The sequence below is a fragment of the Anopheles arabiensis genome, chromosome 2, assembly GCF_016920715.1.
Source record: "Anopheles arabiensis isolate DONGOLA chromosome 2, AaraD3, whole genome shotgun sequence".
NCBI classification, from domain to species: domain Eukaryota; kingdom Metazoa; phylum Arthropoda; class Insecta; order Diptera; family Culicidae; genus Anopheles; species Anopheles arabiensis.
Genome location: NC_053517.1, coordinates 30,131,483 through 30,152,311, shown reverse-complemented (window position 1 = coordinate 30,152,311; position 20,829 = coordinate 30,131,483). Strand labels below are relative to the sequence as shown.

Genomic DNA, 20,829 nt, shown 5'->3' with positions numbered 1-20,829 from the left:
ATTAGGGGAGAGGAAAGAAAACGACGCCGATCTCCTTGCTGTGAGTAGTAGCACAGCATCTTGATACTGTGGCTTGAGAAGTGTGGAGTAACTCTAACTGTTTGCAGCGTTTTGATGCCTCGATAATGCAAAGAAACGACCACTGCACCATTTTGTGGGACCACTATTTACATCGTTAGAGTAGCACACGAAGAAAAAAATGGATACAGAGGGATAAGAGATCAACCTAAAGTGCAGTGTTGGGGTATACCAAATTCTCTCTCCGGTACGCGTTGTGTTGAAACATACGACTTTGGGGAGAGCTGAATTAGTTCATCAAATTATAGGGAGTGAAATGAGCATTAGGTTTATCGTTGAGCTGCAAGTTGAGCAACAAATTCCCCCGCAGGGGAGAAGAAAAAAAAAACAAGTTTCGATTTCATAATATTCCCTAACTGTCCAGAGAGAAAAGGTAGCAGCGATTTGTAGCAACAACAATAAAAAAACATCCAGAGGACGCAAAGTGCTATTATCAGACTAAGGCGGAATGACTTTGCTTCGTGCCGAAATCGATCACAAGAAGGATGTATACCGCTCTAGTTGTGGCAATGCTGTTTGCTGTGGTCGTAAAATATCATTACGTTTATGATTACGTAGTTGGGTGGTGGTAGTGGTGGATGCCGTTGGCGAAGAATTTTTGCGCTAATTTTCTCTCCTCCACTGTACGAACGAACCTCCCCATTCGCTGATTGTGCCCTTGGGGTCCCGGGTTGAGAAATAGGTGAGCTTTAGCTGGCTGAAAAAGTAATACCTTCATGAGGAGGGGCTTGTTTGTTCGGTTAAAATTTGACTAAAATGAGTTAATATGTATGTTTTGACATTAGATGGCATCAAAAAATTAGATAATCCCTGGGGGGCTACGGTTACGCTTTAAGAGTTAGATAAAATCAACCCTTGATGCGAGAGATGCGATGCTTGTTTGTTGGTCGCAGAGAAATCGGGCAATCAGCACTACAGCCTTTAAACCAGGCTGCTTTGTTCAAATCATCAGCGCGGTGGACAATGTATTTCGCTTGCTGCGCTTGCTGCTATTGTGAGCTTACATCATGCTCCACGTGTGTGGATCATCCCATCATACGGGCGATTATGGTGGCCTTCCTTCTTGTGGTGCCGGTGCGTTTCATGAGCATTAATTCGATTTACTCTCTCGAATCCCCCAGTCACCAGCGAACGGAGCGCGCAGCCCGGAGCATCTTTCAGACGCTTATGCAATGAGCTTAATCGTACAAATTATATGATGGTTGTGCCTCTCGGCTGCCTACATTCCGCCTCTTAGCAGCACACACTAATTGACACACATGCAGCAGTTGTGTATCGCATAATGTGAGAGCGCACACGTGTGCACACACTATCAAATCGTTATTTTGATCTGTGCTGCCTTTCCAACGACTTTCTTTTAATTTTTAATCAAATCGAAAAGTAATTGTGACGGATTAGTTTGTGACTCCCGCGATTGGTTTGGTATTAATGTTGTCTCCCTATGTTTGCGTGTGTGTGTGCTGTGGCTATCCGTTTCAAAGGACCAGCAATACTGCACAACTGCGGCCAGCTGTCCATCCATTTCTTAAGGGCTTCATGGTACTTCTGCAGTGTGGAGGAGAATGCTCTTAACACGTTCGATTGAGTGAGTGTGTCTGTGGATTGCTTCCCAAGTGCATGCTTTCGAAATTAGCGACAAACAGCGAAAAGCTTTCCGAAAGGCTCCTCTTAAGCTTTAGCTGCCACCACTTAGGCATTAGTTTTTGACTCATAAAAGCAGGACGGACGATTGTTTATTGACTGTTGCTACATACGTACGTCTACACTGAAACACAAAAGTTCATCTAGAAAGGAGGGACTATGTTTGCCACAAACAAGAAGACTTTTTAACATCGATCGCAAGCCGCTTGTTTCTTCCCAGAGTTCATTCACAGCAGCTACAAGTGTGAAATTAATGTATTTTCCAGCTTCCTACAAGTTAATTCATATACATCGTCCCCCAAAACGGGAAAGTTAAATAATCTGCCACAGTTCGCAACGTCGCCTGCTGCCCTGTTGTCGGTCTCCCGCCTCACAATTTTTTAGACGTAATTTGCAACCACTTTCTTCTGCACGGATCGTTTTACGCGCTCGGCAGAATCAAAAGCAGCGACACAGCGTCCTTTCGATAATCGCCCTGTGGAGCCTCCCGGGGAGGATTGCGAAAAGCATATCTGTCAAAACGAAATGAAATGTGAAAATGATTTCGTCTTACCGTGTCGCCGCACAGCAACTCGCGTGCACAGGGACATAGTGAAGGAACCAACCAATCTCACCGTTCAGCGGAGCCACGGGAGGAGTGGAGGACGGAGAAAGGCAAGAAGGGGTGAAGTTACAGACCACCCGTTGGGACGTTTGGACCCTTTAACGATAGCAAACGTCATCGAATGGGGGCCACGGCGACTATGCAACGATCCGCCCGCCGCCCGTATGAACGAAACGCAAAGGGAACAAATTAAGACGTCGTCGTCCTGTCGTTGTCGTTTGGTTGGTTGGTACCTTGCGGAGGAGAAGTATTTGTGTTTGTGTTTTACTTTACTTTTACCGCCCGAAACAGCCCGCAATCTTCAGGCACTTTCATTCCCGGTTTGTGGTACCTGGGACCCGACAGCAACACTTCAGCAAACGACAAATAAAAGGGACATACGGCAGAGAAGTTGGGCCCGCTTCCTTCTTCGCACGTTCACAAATAAACAAAACAAAAATTTGTCGACAAAATCAGTGGAATCAAATGGAAGGATTTTTTGGCGCTTGCGCTTGTGCCAAAAGCTCCCAAAAAGCAATTTATGAAAATGTCAAAAATGTCAGCCCGCAACCGGCCGCATTCGTGACGATGGTTTTGTGGTGTAGCCGTATGGCCGTATGATCCCGAACCAATACCATTCTCTCCCTTGGCTTCAAGCGTAGTGCAATTATAAACGCATTCTCACTGCTGTCAATTTGTTAAATTACAACAACTTGTTAAATCGTTTACAAAAATGTTAATGGAACTATCGGGTGTACATTTTCACTTCAACGGTGTAATTATGAAACTTATCGATCGTACGGAACGGTTAATCGGTAAGAAAGTTTTTAATCATTCTAAATTATTTAATAAATATATTGTTGAGCCACTAGCTGTGCGTGAAACAGTGGAATTGTGAATGGAAATAACTTATTACAGGGTTTTCCAAGTCAGTTTCGAAAGTAAACATTGTTATTCACCGCGTGCAAAATTTTATTTCACATCAATCTGACATTTCATTACATTCCATCATAATAATTTTTAATTTCTTCAGCATGATTTTCAACACAACTCAAGCTGGATAGTTTTTCGGTTCTTTGTTATGTGTTGAAAATCATGTGTTGAAACTAAAATTTCATTTTGAAGCAAATACACCATTTGACAGCTGTTGAAAAACATCTTGGATGCGGTGATTACAGGGTTTTTCAAGCCACATTCTAATGTGCACATTATTTGTTTACCCCATCCAAGATGTTTTTCAACAGTTGTCAAATGGTGTATTTGTATCAAAATGAAATTTCAGTTTCAACACATGATTTTCAATACATAGCACAGAACTGTCAAGCTCAATCCAGTTTGAGTCGTGTTGAAAATCATGCTGACGGAATCAAAAATTATCATGATGAAAATGAAATATCACATTGATGTGGACTAACAATGTTGCACGCGTTGTATAACAATGTTTACATACGAAATTGACTTGGAAAACCTTGTAATTATGCGCACATTCGAAAGTGACTTGGAAAACCCTGTAAAGCTAGGAACGCTTGGCTCCACCCATGCAATCTGTGCAATTTTGCTTCCTTCTTCCTTCATTGGTCGATACCGCAATCCCCCTATTCCACAAAGGATCTCAGACTTCTTCATGCATTTCGATACGATTCCCAAGAAATGCTGAAGTTGAAAATCTCCACATCCTTGTTGCTGTATTACGATGATGAGGCAACATAAACCACTGTGTCTGTGTGTCTGCAAAGACAAGCTCTAGAAACGATAGCTCCAAGAAGAAGAAGAAATGAAGCAAAACAAACAAGATCTCTAACTATGCATTACAGAAGACGAGGCGCCGAAGAGGAAAAATCGAAGTCATTTACACCGCGTGGTGGTGGTGGTGAGCGCGTGACGATTACAAATTAATCACTACCACCCCGGAGTACACGTGTGTGCAGTACCTTCTCTTCCGCTTGGAGTGGTTTTTTCTGTTTGCTCTTCTCCCAAGCACTCCCCAGCAAACCGGGGTTCCCTTCCCCCTGCGGGGCAGAATTGGTTCCCTTATTGGTTAAAATATAACATCTCACCCGTTATTACGCAAAGCTATTCATTTGCTCAGTCTACGAAAGGTTGTGAGCGCAGCCCGGACGGTTTGCCGGTGTTGGTATTCATTAGTTAACCTTTTTAAATCTGTTATATGTTCGCTCCGACCACTGTTTAAAGGTGTGCTGTTCGGTGGAAGGCGACGCGTTACAAATTCTCTTCAAAAAAATCGAATCTTTAAGGTGTTAAGGTTTTTCATATGTTCAAGATTCTTCCATTGCATGAATGTGTTACGACTTTACTTGCTTCGAGAACCGCTCGTTGTATAAAATAGAAATAGAGACATTTTCTCCATGTTGCTTGTTTTAATGTTCACGTTGGCTCGATAGTTTTTCACATTGCTCGCCAAGCTCTGCTGCTCGCTGCAAATCTATTGTTTTAGCTCGAACATCATTCCACCGCCGCCTCTCGTTTGGCGATGCTCTTCACTTTCGTCCACTGTGCGCTACTTTATCGTTCGAGCTCTCTGTATCGCTAGAGGTTTTATTTTTAGGCCAATCGAACTTCATAAATCACAAGCCTACATGTCTCTCCTTCTCTCTCCCCCTTCCCCTCCCCCCTTACAGCACCACACTCCGCGTTTCTATGTACCAATCGCTAATTGATGTGTTTTTTTTCTGTTCCCTTCCACATTCACATTCATCCAACAACACACACAGGGTATGCCAGAGCAATGGGCGCTGATGCTGAAGAACTCGAACATTAGCAAGCAGGAGCAGAAGAAAAACCCGCAAGCCGTGCTGGACGTGCTGAACTTCTTCGACAACAGCAACAAGCAACGGCCGAGCTCGAAATATATGACCCATGGGCTGCACACGACAACGCACTCGGGTAAGTTTGTGCTGCGAACTAATCCTATCCTATGCACGTGATGATAAGGAGGAGGGCAATCTCCAAACACGAATCGGGAGGAGGAAGCGGCTTACCCTTTCCCGATTACCCGAAGCAGTGGTGAAGAGGTTCCAACGTTGCAACATCGTGTTGTGGTGGGTCGATTGTTTCAATCAAAAGCTCACCCTTCATAGATAATTTCAGGCATTGTGGTGCGACTTTGTGAGAGAGAAAACACACGCCGCACAAGTCTCGATTTCCAACCACACCTGGCGCAATGGGATGCAATCGCCTCCAAAGTAATGCAATATACCACCTCGAAAACCGATTACCGCGCTGAACTTTAACAACACACCTGTTGCAAAAACAAAACGGAAACGAACCAGCCCAACAATAAGGGCGACCATCAACTGGGAGAGCGTGAACATCTACTCTATCATTTCGGCGAAAACTTTGTGCAAACCCATTAATTTGCATAAGCGTTTGTGCGCTCGGGAAAATCGCTGTAATCGCGTTTGCGTTTGCTGGGTTGCCTTTTTTTTTGGGGGGGGGGGGGGGGGGGGCTGCCGATTTCCTTTTCAATAGCTGCGGGGTTCCAACGGAGAGACCACAGGAGGGACACAAGGGGCTGTGGCAACACTGTTTTATCGAGAGCAGTGTGGGTCCCCCCAACGGAGCACTTGCAAAAAAGAGTTGTGTTGTGGAGGGTTTCCTTTTTGTTTTGTGCTGGGTAGGTTGGGCGGTGGACCAGCAAATTGTATCATCGGGATCTGTTCGTAGCTTCGTAACGATACAATCAGAGCTTTGGGTATTTTTCTCGATCAAAATTTTCACCACGTCGCTTTTCACCCCAAATCGTGTGCAAACTGAAACTAGTAAAGCAAAATTGAATTATTTCTCCTCGCTTTTGCCAGCGCTTCGTTCGGTTCGGTGTGGGGTGGTGGTTTGCCATTCTTCAATTAAAATGATAAACCCTTTTTTTCGCTTCGTGCTCCTCCCCACACAGATGGTGTCCGCGCTGCTGTGCCCGTCCACACAAATGAACTGAAACTGAAAACATAAATCTCCTCACGCGTTGGCGGAGGGGTTGTTTTCAAGCCTTTGGAGTTGAGACGAGGGAGCAGTTTTGTTCTGTTGGTTGGTGCCCATGCATCCCTTTTTTTTTGTAATGCCTATATCGAACGCTTAGTGGATGGCCGTCTGCTCTGAAGTGGAAAGTAAAAGCGATAAAAGTATGTGTAATTTGCAATTAGTTATTTTGCCACATTTCGTAGGTCGGGCGGTGGCCGGGTGGGGCTACCATTTGGTGTCCCAGGCAGATCGATGGTGCCGTAAAATGGAGGTGCATTTTGTTAAACAATTTACTTGTCTTGTTCGAATCAAGTTGAAGGATTTATTAGGTAATTTGCATTGATTTCTTCTTTTTCATTTTTGCAACATTTGACGAATTTTGAAATGTTCAATCAAATAATCATAACATTCAACCCTTAACTCCCTTGTGGAAGGTTGCGCAATTAAATGTGTCTTGTGCGTGATTTGCATTGTGTGTATGCCACTTCTTCGGTTCGCTTGTTATACTACTACTCCTTACAACCCGCGCAAGGAGCGTCTTATGCTGAGTCAATGCGTCTTAGAAACTCACCGGCATGTGAAACATGACTGTGGGAAACCAGTGGGAGTAGAAACCATTTTTGCACGTTCATGGCACCTTCTTTTTTGATCGGTTCCCTCTAGTTAACTCGTTGTGACGCTCATGTGATGTGTGTACTAGTGATGGGTAAAGTTGGCAAAAATCAGGAGTGAACTCCGATATGATTCCAATAATGTCGGCGCCGACTCCGGAAGGTAGGTCCGCCTAGCATTATCCGGAGTCATTTGGAATGGTCCGGAATCGCTCGAAGTCGTCGGGAGTCGTTCAGAGTCTGCCGGAATCTTTTGGTGTCGGAGTCATCTGGAGTTGTTCGGAGTCGTTCGGAGTTGTCCGGAGTCCACTGGAGTCGTCCGGAGTTGTCTGGAATCGTCCAACATCTATTGGAATCGGAGTCGGCCTTCGAAACAACCACATTGCACCGAACGGCTCCAGTTGACTCCAACCGACTCCAATTCCGGTGAACTTCGATAGACTTTGAACGACTCCTGTTCATTTCGACTCCGGGCGACTCCGGACGACTCCGGACGACTCCGGGCGACTATGGGCGACTCCGGACGACTCCTACTCCAAACGACTCAGGGCGATTCAGGGCATCTCCGGACGACTCAGGGCTACTCCGGATGACTCCGGATGACTTCGGACGACTATGGGTGACTTCGGGATACTCTGGACGACTCCGAACGACTGCGGGAGACTCTGGCGGACTCCGACTCTGAGCGGAACTAGAGGTCCGGCAGTCGGAACCGGACTAACAATAGCCGGAGTCGGATCAGAGTCGTAGATGCACTCCAAAGACCACATCACTAGTATGTACACGTCAAATCGGGCAGTCCTCCTCCGCTTTAAAAACATGCTGATCAGACAGATAGGACCGAAATGAGACGGCACTTCTATTCGTCTACCAGTGGAGCGCCAGCGTCCGGTTATAGTAGAGAAAGCCGAACCCAGAAAGTCGGGCGAAATTGTCGATCACAATCGAAGCAACCTTTTGTGCTACGTTTTGAAATATCAACATCAAAAATGGTTGCCTGCAATTTCTCCTGATGTGCTTATGTGTGTTGTGTCCTTACTCGCACCCTCCCCACCCGAAGCGCCGCAGTTGCATAATTTGTTGTTTGCAACAAACAACAGCAACAACCCCCCCATCGCACATAATAAAAGGTGACAACCACCACCATATTCCGTTGCGATCTTTCCATCCCCCCGATGCACGTTTGACATATTACTTGGGTCGGTGTTCCGCTCCCCCAGATTCTACCTCAGCCCTTTGGGGTGCCGGGGATGGAGATGAAGAAGGCGGCCGCCTTTTTTTGCAAATCACGCCAAACGCTTCACGACAAAGCATTATTTCGACGATATCTCGATCGGTGGTGTGTGGGTTGAACCGGCACCAGAGAAGGTCGACGAGCTGCTAGGGCGCAGTAATGGCCGGTGTAAATAACACTGTTGTTATTATTTGGTGGTGCCATTTTTTCCCCGAAGCAATCAGGGAGCCATATTTACGGTTCGCTTCGGGGGGTTCGAATTGAGCCATTGATGTTTGTGTGTGTGTGTTGGCACTTCTTTTGGAAAGTGCGGCAACAGTGAGTCGACAGTTCATTTGTTTCGTGTTTATTGACATTTTTACCACCCTACGCTCTCGCGATTGGCGGTGGAAATTGCACTGTAAACAGCGTTAAAATATGATGAACAACAGCATAAATCGTGACATTTTTCTGTGCATTTTGTGCGTCGATGAAGGGGAATCGAATGAAGTTGAATGGGTTTACAAATGATAATTCCTGCCCGTACAATCACTTCCACGTTTAGCTGCCATGTGCTACACCGATAGTTTGTGTTTAATTTGTAGTTTAAATCCCAAAACCATTCAAAACAAACTCTCCCACTCGCTTTCCCTTCCGGTGTGTGTGTGTGTGATTTTCAAACGAATGCAAAATGAAAGAGGCTGGAAAGTAGTACTCTTTTCCAATTGGAAACCGCCGCCCTTGCGAATGATTAAACCGCGCTCGAAGGATGACAATTGTATGGCGTGCTAATAAGCTTAATGCTGCCGCCGCCGGCGCGATATACAAGCTTCAAACAAATTCACGCCCCCGCGCGGTTCCAAACAGTCCACAAAACAATGTGACTAGTAGAAAGTAGACTGCGCGGGCGCGCAGTGAAGAAAATCCGCGATACGACACTGCGTGCGCGAAGTGTTTAAGCAGCAACACACATACGCAAGCCGGCAAATGGTTTTTTTTTTTGGATAAAGACATTGTACGCACACCGTTACTATGGAACCCGGGAAGAGCGGTAAGCCTCTCCCAAGACACTCGGCACCAAACAACCAAATGCACACACCGAGCGGTCGTGCGCGCGTGACACAAGAGTACACGGGAGAGACTGGAGATTTTTAAATGGCTTTTTGCTTTCCTCCCGTGCTCCCACCAGCGGAGTGGGTGGGTCGGCCAGTCGGTGGGATAGGTCGGTTTTTGGACGCTTTTCTTTCCAGCATGCTCTCCATCTCTCTCTCTGTCTCTCTCTACTCCGGTTGGTGTGTGGTTGTGCAAATTCAAGTGAAAGGGATTTCACTTTCGTTGACTCTATCGTGCAAGATTTTGCATCTCATTCATCATTCATCTTCTCCCCTTGTGCCCTGTCTCTTCCTCCTACCTTCTGACCTAAGCCGACGATGACCGACACACACACACCCCCACCACACTCTCTCCGATCTTTTGGAGAATGCAAATTCTCACGACAAACGCTTTTTAAAAGTATCGCAACACAAAACAAAAACCAGCTACCAAACAAAACAATGCAACAAACAGGGGAAGGGGGGGGGGGTCATGGTGAATAGTAGAAGGTGATGAAAATGAAAGAGCTCTCTCCAAGGGGGCTTTCACACACACACAGGCTTGTTTTTTTCTCATGGTTGTTTTGGAAGATCGTTGACACTTTTGCGCTTTTCCAGCTCACAGTGGACAGGTTGAAACAATTGCCGGGATAAAACTGTGGGCCACGTGTACCTCTTTTGTATGAAATATAAATTCGCATAAAATCGTGGTTAATATTAAATTGCTTTAGATTGTTAAAGTTAGAGCATATGAAAGATTTTTCTAAATTGACAATAAAATATGAATAGTTTTAACGATGTCAAGCTTTGATGATTTTTCTTTTTTTTTCACTATTTTTAATAACATTTGAAAAACATTGGATTTATCTTCGTTCAATCGTTTAGGTATCGTTCTTATTCTTTTGGTATTTACTGTCCAATTATGAAAATAATGACTTTTGATACAATTTTGGTTGTTTTCTTGTTGTATTTTTATTGTTTTGCTTTGTTTGGATCATTTAATCGAAAAAAAACAACAGTTCAATGTTATGCATAAATATTTTTTTCAAACAAGATGCAAGAGATGATAAGCGATCATGGAAACAACGTATGTTGACATTTAGATAATATTTTAACTAATTTCTGCTGTAAATTGGACAAGAGTTTGAAAACTAACATTTTAAGCAAAATATGTGTGGCTCCACTATATTGGTCGAAGGAATTGTTATTTTGCATTTATATTCTTGATATTCGACCATTTATATGGGTATCATTGAATTATTCTATAAAAAAGGAAAAAAAACAAAAAGTTACCAAAACCGAATACATTACAAAGTTATTTAACATTTTGTCGATCTTTTTGCAAAATTTCATGATAATACGCCCTATCTGTTACAAGATATTAGGATTTAAAGTCAATAATTCTTCGCTATCATATATGATAGCCATGACACTCAACGTGTTAAAGATGGTTCTTGGTTTGTGAGAACAATTATTTGCTCGGTCTCCAAACTTTTGTCTTTTTCTTATGAATTTCCTTCGCCTTTTCCACTATTATCTCAAAGCTCTCAAATACACCAGACTATCTTTGTAACTTATCTAATTATGGAATGTGTATTAATGTCTCAGGTGTAATAGAAAAATTACTGAACGTGTATAACGACGCCCTTCATCTAATTTTGGTTATATGCGCTAAAATACGGTAGCAAAAACAAAAAGCTGATTTTTATCTTTGAGGTTTGATCTCCCGGCCAATGCCCACTGTGCAGCCGGGTGAAAATGCGCTCCAAATTTGTTTGTGAGTGTGGTTTTAACGCGCTTTTCAAAATAGAAACACTTTCAATTGATTGGCTTGAACAAGTTAGGCTTGTCCACAAAAGACAGCACAAGAGAGTTTGGCAGAAGAATTGCATAGACCAGGGGTCTCCAAACTACGGCCCGCGGGCCGCATGCGGCCCTCAAGAGCTTAAATGCGGCCCGATGACTTTGCCAGATTTAAAATAAATATTAGGTTATTTTGCCTTTTTCAAAAGAAATTGTATTTTTTGCATTTCTTAGACAAAAATTAAGCTTTAGTAACACGAATCTGTTCAAGTATCGTTAGTATTTTGTTATAAAAATTAGATTTAAACGTTCAGTCATCAATTATAGGCAACATTAAATGGCCCTCAACATAGTGATTTTTGAAGCAATGCGGCCCGCGGGCTGAAAAGTTTGGAGGCCCCTGGCATAGACGAAGCGCAACAATTATACAAATTTAAGGTTTTTATAGGGAAATGTCTCTAAGAATAGTAAAAAAAACACGTGATGTTGTCCGTTAAAAGCTCTTTTTTGCTCGGCTATTCTTTGTTTCAATACCTCGCCAATCATGCTAGAATCATGTTATAGGGGGCCTTCACGATTCTAGTTAGTTTTTTGTATGGAGTTTGACAGTTGGAGGCTGAAATCATGTAAACACTCCATACAAAACCACACTAAAAACTAGCCTGCAATTTTCTGTCTAGATTATTCTAGCCACAAAGCTAGAATTAGATTCGAGTATCTGCTCGAAAACACGGTGTTGTTTACATTTATCCCAAGGTGCATTAAAGAGATCTGGTGGTGGATTCTGGAATTAAAGTGTATGAGGTCCAGGTGGTCTCATAGCATGTGTTTTATAACCAAATTTGAATATCACTTTTTGACAAGATGGGTGAAAACTTTTGCTCCAACGAGCTTTCTGGAGGCTTGACGAATACTCTAAACACTCTTAAAATCTTCGTTCAGAAGTAGAAGCGATAAAAATCAATCTGCTAAATTAATACAGCTTGGGATAAGCCCACCTGTATATTATACCGACTTAGATTCTTCTTCTTCTTCTTCTTTGGCTCAACAACCGTTGTCGGTCAAGGCCTGCCTTTACCTCTTGTGGGTTTGGCTTTCAGTGACTAATTGATTTCCCCCCATAGCAGGATAGTCAATCCTACGTATGGCGGCGCGGTCTATTTGGGGCTTGAACCCATGACGGCTTAGATAGCTGCTCGAAAACTGCTATACAATGCAAACAGCTGACAGGCTGAAATTTCAGCCTACGAACTTCAAACGGAAAGGGCCCCATAGACTGATTATTTTACTAAAACCTAAATTTCTACTACCAACCCTAACACAAACAACACACAATTTCAATCTGCTTTTCTTAACCGATCTTTGCCGATTTCATAAATCACTCACTCAATTCATTACAATCTACCGCCCCAAAATCCAAACCCCCGCTCACTATCGTTCCCCTAACAATCGCGCTGGCGAATGAGTGTGTGTGAGAGAGAGAAACACAGTAACGGGTTGCCCCCACTGTCGTTCCCAAAACGGTCGCCGTTGTTTGGTGGTTGGTTAATTGCTTCAGTTTTACATCACACTGTGGGAATAATTGTTGCCCATTTATTGTTTATGCTCCACCAAACCAAACCAGGATGATGGTCGAGGCCCCAGGAGAGAGGGGAGAGAAATCGAAAACTGCGGCTTTTTCACACATATTTCCTCCGCCAGAGTGCAGGAGGTGACCGGGTACCATCCGGTGTTCGTGGTGAGGGGAAAAGCCAATTAACGCTTCAATAACATAACACGCGCGCGCGATCCAGGAGTAGAGTAAGAATGTGTTTTCACTTTCTTCTCGGAGTGAACGGGGGAAACACATTCACAACGAATGGGGGACCAGTCGGTCGTCGATTCCATATTAGTTCATCAGCAACAATGAGACACACCATTCGTGCTAACCATCGACCATCAAGGGACAGGCACTCTCTCTTTCTCTCTAGTGGGAAAAAAGGAGCTGGAGTGGACATCTGATACACAGGACCGGAAGCAAACAATCGTCATCAATTTTCGCTCCATTCGTTGAGTGTGATGCAGGACGACCCTGTTTATCCTTGTATCGTTATCTCGCGCCTTTCAGTGTGATTGGTGATTGGGCTTTTAGGTGCTGAAATTGACGCACCAATGTCACATTGACTTGTCATTTGCCACCCGTCCGGACTTTCAGATTGGATTGGCTGGAAGACAGAGACAGAAAGGGGACACACACACACACGCATTCATTTCCTCACTCGTAGGCTGTATTAAGTTCATCAATTAGTACGAGAGGATTCATTTTCGTGCTGATGTGTGCTGTTTTTTTGTTTCTTCTTTTTTATCACACCCCCATGTTGATTGTCTTTTCTCCACAACCCGTTTGTGACAGAAATCACGTACCCTGCGGCGGCGGAGTGGCAGCAGCCTCCCTCTATCTCTCTCTCGAGGTGTGTCCATGATGGCGCTTAGTTCAAATTAATTGAGTTATTCAATGGGACAGACGACGGAATTGACTACTAAGCGCTCTGCTTCATCTTTCTCTCTCAAACGATTGCACCCCGGGGCAATCGGGGAGGAAGGGGTGGTGGTAGTTGGGAACTTCACTCAATTAAGGGGGGGACCAGTCGAACCATCGGAGCGAGGTGGCCTCTGGGATCCTCTTCGATTAGTTTCATAGCCCGAGCCGTATGCCCGCAGTGATACACGGGCAATTTTGGTGTAATTTCCCATCTTCACCACCACCCAGGGCAGGGTACGCGGAGGGAGAGGGTGTGTTACACCCTGTTACGTTGCACCGTTAGAGATATTCCGGAGCGGAAGAACAGTGTCCCCCCCGATGGAAAGGTGGGACAATCACACGAACCAATAAAGCACAAGCCAAGGGGGTTCATTTTTAGTCGAAACTCGTTGCGCAAGTCGTTGTGGCGTTGTTGCGTAAAGCAAATGGTTCAATTGTTTTTTTCGGAATTGAGTCATTTTGAGGTTTGATGTTATAACAAGCCCACAAGAACACGGTGGGTAAAGTTGTTGTGAGAGGCTGCGCCCAACTGGCAATCACTTAAAACAGTATCAAACACCAAATCGTTCTGTAATTGAATGTCGTAAGCAGTCATGCCAATCATGGGGGGTTAATTGTTACCGAACTTCTCTTAGACCACTCCAATCGCCGACCCTGTCTCATTTGACCTCTGCGCAATTACGGAGCCATGTTGAACTCTGGCGGTGCGATTCGATACAGTTTCTCCCATTCAAATCAGTTGCCTCGTTTCAGTCTGCCCATAAATATCATCCCGTCTTAATTTGACTATGAAATAGAACGACTCGCAATAGAATGTAACGACGAAACTCTTCACCCGGCGTCTATCTCGCTTCCTCTCTACCGGCAGTCATGCCCCCAAAAACCAAACAAACCCGGCCGGCGCAAATGCCGTGCAGATATTAGGATTTCGTTATTAATGCTCAACTGCAGCATCGTCCATAGGGTCGTCGCTGAGCCGGGTCAGCAGCAGCAGCCCGAGCAGCACGCCAACCGACTCGGAATCGCACGGCGGCCCCGGGGCGCAGATCATCTCGAGCAGCCATTCGCAAGCGTACAGCCTGGGGCTGTCGTCGCACAATTCGGCCGGCGATCATGACAGCGACGATCTGGGCATACTCAGCGGCAGCGCCAGCGGTAGCATCAGCGGCAACGGCATCCCACCGCCCATCGCCAGCCGCCCGGAACGGACCAAATCAATCGTAAGTATCTCGGTGCAATTTTGTATTTTCCATTTCTTCTCTTCGGGCAACACACAACTTCTTCGGTAATGGCAATGTCTAGAATATAAGGTATTGTAGGGATCTGGTGCGTGTTTCCCGAACAAATTACCATACTGTTCTAGCTTCGGAGCGCCAGGGGCGCTATTCCCTTCATTTCTTTTCCTTGTGGAATTTCCCAGGACCACCACCATGTGCTTTTACAAAGTCCGTGAAAAAAGCATGGAAATTAGAAATCCTTCCCTAGTAAGCGCCAATGCTCTGTAAAGGTGTTACTGCTACCATCCCAGTGACCCGTGACAAAGCAACCCGCTCAAAGCCAAAAGAGAGCAGCAGCAAAACAAAGGCTCCTAGGATGCCTCGGGAAGTCATCCTTACGAATTGTAGGAAGAGCAAGCAGAAGGAAGATCATAGACCATAAACGTTCCATAAATTCGTAAAGCATTTCCGAACGATAGATTCTCCATTTGTGAAATAGCTTTTTGGATGGATGAGTTTGAAATTCCTCACCAAAATTTGTATTCGCCAAGGTATCTTTCCAAGGCTCTGGTTTGAAGATCTTCCTCATCGAAGCGAATGATCGGACGTGTCACGTATCACGTCTCTCCAGAATATCCTCAGAAACTCAGCAGTTGATGCTAGTTGTAGAAGACCTCGTCTAGCATATGCTCAGGTCACGGTAGGTAGAGGAAACAGTTCTGAGTCTCAGAGAGGCACGGCAGGTAATTTGTTTACTGGCCCAATCGGATTATGACAACGTGCAAGAAAGGACACAATTCCCTTTGCATACTTGGATGTTAATTTTACCTGCCAAGATCTACACACACACACACACACACACACACATGATCTGTGTGGTTATATGTAGTCTAGTCCGAGTTTTCTAGTTGTAGTTCAAATGGAACATTGTTTTAAACTTCCCAAGTAATCAATTCCGGTATGGTAGATAGTAAAGCAACATTAACCGGAAGCAGCTGATTGATAAACAACACAAAAAAAAACCGGATTTCCAATCATTCTGGAATGTTCAAACTCCCAGCCAACAGCGCCGGGATTCCCCACGTTGGTTTTCATTCAGATTCCTATTTCACATTGCTGTCTCCTTTTCCCTTCCGTGTAACCTTGGCATGCCGAAACTCTTACCCGCGATGTGAAACTCTTACCTAGCCAACCCGAAGGAATCGTTTATGGTGATCCTCCCAGCAATCAGTGCGACCCTTGAAGCCGTGCCGCACCCAAGCCCCAGACCTTCCTACCCGCGCGTAGTGTTCTCTGTGCCTGTGTGCGTGTGTGTGGGTCAGGAATGCGGAAAGACCGGATAGAGCAACAAAGGGTCACTGGTGAGAAGGTAAATTGCAATAGCGAAACGCAACAACACCCACCGAAGCGCATGCACAATGGACAATGTTTTTGGGTTGATTTTTGACCAAAAAGGTTGACAGTCAGTCTCAACGCATCCCGAACCACCCGAATCCTTGATCTCGTCTCTCAGTTGCTCGTCTTCGATCGTCTTGGACGCACGCACCATAGGTGTTTGGAAGAGCGTGTGCAAGGGCGCGATGTGATCAGTTTAGGGTAGTTTTTACTGTACTGTTTAAGGGGTAGAAGTGTGCCTAGTTTTTAGACAACGTGCAACAATTGTGTACTTTTACGGGATAAACATTTTGCTTGGCAAAGCCAAAAGATGTTCCAAGAGATTTACAACATTTATCACGAAACGTTTCACCGTACGGTGTCGGGTATCTTTGATCGCCTGTCGCTGCTGCTGTTGGTAATTTGACATTCCCATTTTTCCCCCAAAATAAATTTCGATTACCGTTTTTTTGTGTAGTGTGCTGCTATTGCCCGACTGATGCGCTGAGACGGAAGTAACCCTGTAGTACATGAAACTAAATCGTATTTTTTTCCTTCTCAACATCTGCAATCCCCCCTCAGTATACACGCCCGATCGATGATCCGATCTCACCGCCAATACCTCCACACTTGAGTGCCGGTGCGACACACCACCAACACCACCACCACCATCAGTCGGTGGGCAGTCACGGGTCCGTGCGCAGCCCGACGCAATTCGACAAGAACAAGAACTCGGTGAACGCCGCGTCCGCACAAACGATCAGCAGCCTGGCGGCGGCAGCGGGCGGTGCCGTGATCGCGCCAGGCCAACCGCTGCCCCAGCATTTGCACCATCACCATCAACACCAAGGTAACATGAACGCTTCCGCTTACGACCATTTCGCTTCCATGCCACTAACCGTACCAATACGATTATCGCAAACGCAACCGTCTAACCAACAACAACAACAACAACAACCTCCTTCGCAACCAACTAACAACCAACTAACAACAACAACCATAACGCTAACAACAGTAAACAATAAAACGACAACAGTAGTACGTCCCGCGATCGCTGCACCGCTCGCACGATCCGACGACGATCCCGACGACCTGGACGACCTCCCACCACCGGGGCCCGCCGATGACGCTCCGACCGTTGACGACACGCACGACGACCAATCGCTGCTGCCCGGTGGCACCGCCTGTCCGGCAACCGAACCATCGCCAGCGGCAAACCGAGGGGACGAGGAGAAGGAGGAGGATCCGGCGGCGACGGCTGACGCCGATTCTACCACCATCACGACAACGACGACAACTCCCATTACTACTACTACTACTACTACTTGTTCTAACACCACTAGCACTAGTTGTTCCATACTTACTGCGACATCGCTTACCGCTACTCCGGCAGGGCCGGTCCCTCCGGGGGCCAGTTCCGGCGCAACAGTACCCCAACCCACACTCAATCATACGTCGTCCAACCTTACAGCTGCCAACAATGGCCTCAGCAGTGGTGACAGCACCGGCACCTCGGTGGTGCTGCCAGCGTCGGCCGCCGCCGCGGCCGCCACCACCCCGAACAACGTCAACAACGGCGGTACCGGGAACCTCAACACGGCGGCAGCAGCGGCGACGACCGGCCCGACGACGACACAGCAGCGTGCCGCCAACCTGAAGAAGAAGAAAATGTCGGACGAGGAGATACTGGAGAAGCTGCGCACGATCGTGAGCGTCGGCGACCCGAAGCGAAAGTACAACAAGATGGAGAAGATCGGGCAGGGCGCGTCCGGCACGGTCTACACCGCGATCGAAAGCTCCACCGGCATGGAGGTGGCGATCAAGCAGATGAACCTCAGCCAGCAGCCGAAGAAGGAGCTGATCATCAACGAGATACTGGTGATGCGGGAGAACAAGCACCCGAACGTGGTCAACTACCTGGACAGCTACCTCGTGTCGGAGGAGCTGTGGGTCGTGATGGAGTATCTGCCGGGCGGGTCGCTCACGGACGTGGTGACGGAGACGTGTATGGACGAGGGCCAGATAGCGGCCGTCTGCCGGGAGGTGCTGCAGGCGCTCGAGTTCCTGCACAGCAACCAGGTGATCCATCGGGACATCAAGAGCGACAACATACTGCTCGGGCTGGACGGTAGCGTGAAGCTGACCGATTTTGGCTTCTGCGCCCAGATCTCGCCGGAACAGTCGAAGCGCACGACGATGGTCGGCACACCGTACTGGATGGCGCCGGAGGTGGTTACCCGAAAGCAGTATGGACCGAAGGTAAGCAACGAGCAGAACGACCCCTCGCGTGTGTGTATGTGAAAGGGTAACGGTAACGATTTTTCTCTCCCTGCAGGTCGATCTCTGGTCACTCGGCATCATGGCGATCGAAATGATCGAGGGTGAGCCGCCGTACCTTAACGAGAATCCGCTCCGTGCGCTCTACCTGATTGCGACGCACGGCAAGCCCGAGATCAAGGAGAAGGAGAAGCTTAGCACCGTCTTTCAGGACTTCCTTGACCAGTGTCTCGAGGTGGACGTAGATCAGCGCGCGACCGCGTACGAGCTACTAAGGGTAATATTGTGCCGTTTGTGTTATAAACACACTCGCTCCATCGAACCCGCACTAACGCGCTCTCTCTGTTTTCTCCGTAGCATCCCTTCCTGAAGCTTGCCCGACCACTCGCCAGCCTAACGCCACTCATTATGGCCGCTAAGGAAGCGACCAAGGGCCACTGAAAGCGGGCGGACGTCGTGCTACCATCGGGCACCGCTGGAACCGACGATACTGATGGGCCGCCCGGCGGCACCGCGGCTGACGACGGCGGAGGTATTAGTAGTAGTAGCAGTAGTAGTGGTGCGATCGCTTCTGCCAGTATTCCTTCGCCGCTTCCTGCTGCCCGCAGCGGGGCAAAGGACTGTTGTGCCGCCGGTGGCAGCAGCAGCAGCAGCAGCGAGACAACACGTGATAAACCCAGTATGGCCAACGTACTGTTGCCGTCCATCGATAACAGCAGCTGCTGCTAGAGCGCGTTTGTGCACGTTGTATGGAACAGATCTTTCCGGGAGTGCACGTGAAGGGTTAAAGGAAGGGAATACGCAGATCAGGCCGCGGAAGATTCAGAGGGAGAGAGAGAGAGGAAGAGAGTGAAAGAGAGACACACACGATGGTTTGTACATAGTAAAAAAATGAATTCAGATGGCAGCAAAGGATGCGCGACGCAACGGGAAACTGCGAGACAAACAATACAACAACAACAACACTATTTCGTAAGCGCAAACGAGGAAACGCAAAAGGTGAACAAAGTAAACCTAGCGTAGTCAAACAAAAAAACAAGAAAAGCAAATACTTTTAGTGTTTGAGCATTAAGCATTAACAAACAAACAAGAAAAAAAGAAGACTAATATTTAATACATAGACAATTTAAGAGTTAAAGAGCAACAAAGCAGCAGCAACAACATTGTCGGTGGATCGAAATGGCAGAAAAAAGTCAAACGAAACGGAGAGATAGATGGGTAGCATTGCGAAACACAATAAGGACGGGAAACAAGCAATGTGGATCGTACATGAGAACAAAAAATAAGGAAATAACAAATACACTACACCATTGCAAACAACGCGAGCCTGCTCCCATTGCGGAAGCGCATAGTGATAGCATTGATAAGCTAACCTACAACGTGTGCAACGTGTAAGAAAACAGTACAGGCAACAAAGAAAACAAACCCCTCCCTTACAGCATTAATGTTGGTAGCACGCAAAAACAGGTGAAAACAGATTACGCCAACATACACACATACACGCACACAAGTACACTCCTAAAACATATAAGCTTAAACTTGTTGAGGTGGTCAAGAGAAACTAATTTTGAAGAAAGAAAAAAAAACCAATCGACTCTCCATTGTATAGTGTATATAAATAGTACAAAAAACAGGCAAGCAAGATAAAAACAAATAAACCAATAAAGAAACAAAATCTAAACAATGCGCAAAAAATGTGGAACACATGTATTTGCTACACACAAAACAGCGTGAATGGCTTAATATAGAAGAAGAGAAATTAAATGCATAATTAAAGTGAATGGATCGAATGCAATGAGAAACTATAACAGTAAAGTAGTACTACAAAAACAAGCAAACGCAAGAAACTATACCACGTTAAAGATAAAAAAAACCCTTAAGACCTAAAGACGTTTAAAAAAACACACAAACACACTTGAGAATAGATCGGAAGGACACAGGCGAAGAAACAAGCGCGTGTAACAATGTAACAAATAACAAACTAGGTAACAAGCAAATCATATATAGTGAGACATTCAAATGTGGAAAGGAGCGAGACGGTAACAGTAAAAACCAAGCACACACGCAATACACAATTGTGACAAAGGAAAGGAGAAAGTGAAAGTGCCTGAAACAGAAACATACCGAGAGAAGAGTAACCGACACACACACACACACAAACGACGTATGAACGACGTTAAGAAATGATGTGTTTCTACAGATTCCTACTCCAACACAAACACACTCACACGCGCGCGCGCTCATATTCGTTTTGCGTTTTTCTTCCATTCACCAACAATCGTTTAATGATCTTCTACGGTGGATCCGGAAAATACAACCAAATTTACAGCTTTTCAGCTTCAAACCCCCCCCCTCCCCCTCCCAGTTTATGTTATTAACATTGGAAAGAGAGACAAACGTGTAAAAACACCATTTCACTTGAAGCACTTATGAAAGCAGACAAGA

General features: G+C 45.9%; 1 protein-coding gene across 9 annotated transcripts in view; it reads left to right on the top strand.

Annotated features, from left to right (window-relative positions):
- Nucleotides 1–20,249, top strand: part of LOC120896761 (serine/threonine-protein kinase PAK 3) — a 53,762-nt gene extending 33,513 nt beyond the window's left edge. For 7 of the 9 annotated variants that reach the window (XM_040301174.1, XM_040301173.1, XM_040301178.1 and 4 more), the window contains 6 exons: nt 5,035–5,206; nt 14,468–14,736; nt 16,690–16,957; nt 17,579–18,366; nt 18,443–18,661; nt 18,742–20,249. In XM_040301174.1, the coding sequence (XP_040157108.1) occupies nt 5,035–5,206; nt 14,468–14,736; nt 16,690–16,957; nt 17,579–18,366; nt 18,443–18,661; nt 18,742–18,825 (1,800 nt within the window). In that variant the 3' untranslated portion in view covers nt 18,826–20,249. The remainder of the gene's footprint in view (nt 1–5,034; nt 5,207–14,467; nt 14,737–16,689; nt 16,958–17,578; nt 18,367–18,442; nt 18,662–18,741) is intronic. The other 2 variants (XM_040301179.1, XM_040301180.1) reach the window with 1 other exon arrangement.
- The last annotated feature ends 580 nt before the right edge of the window (nt 20,250–20,829 follow it).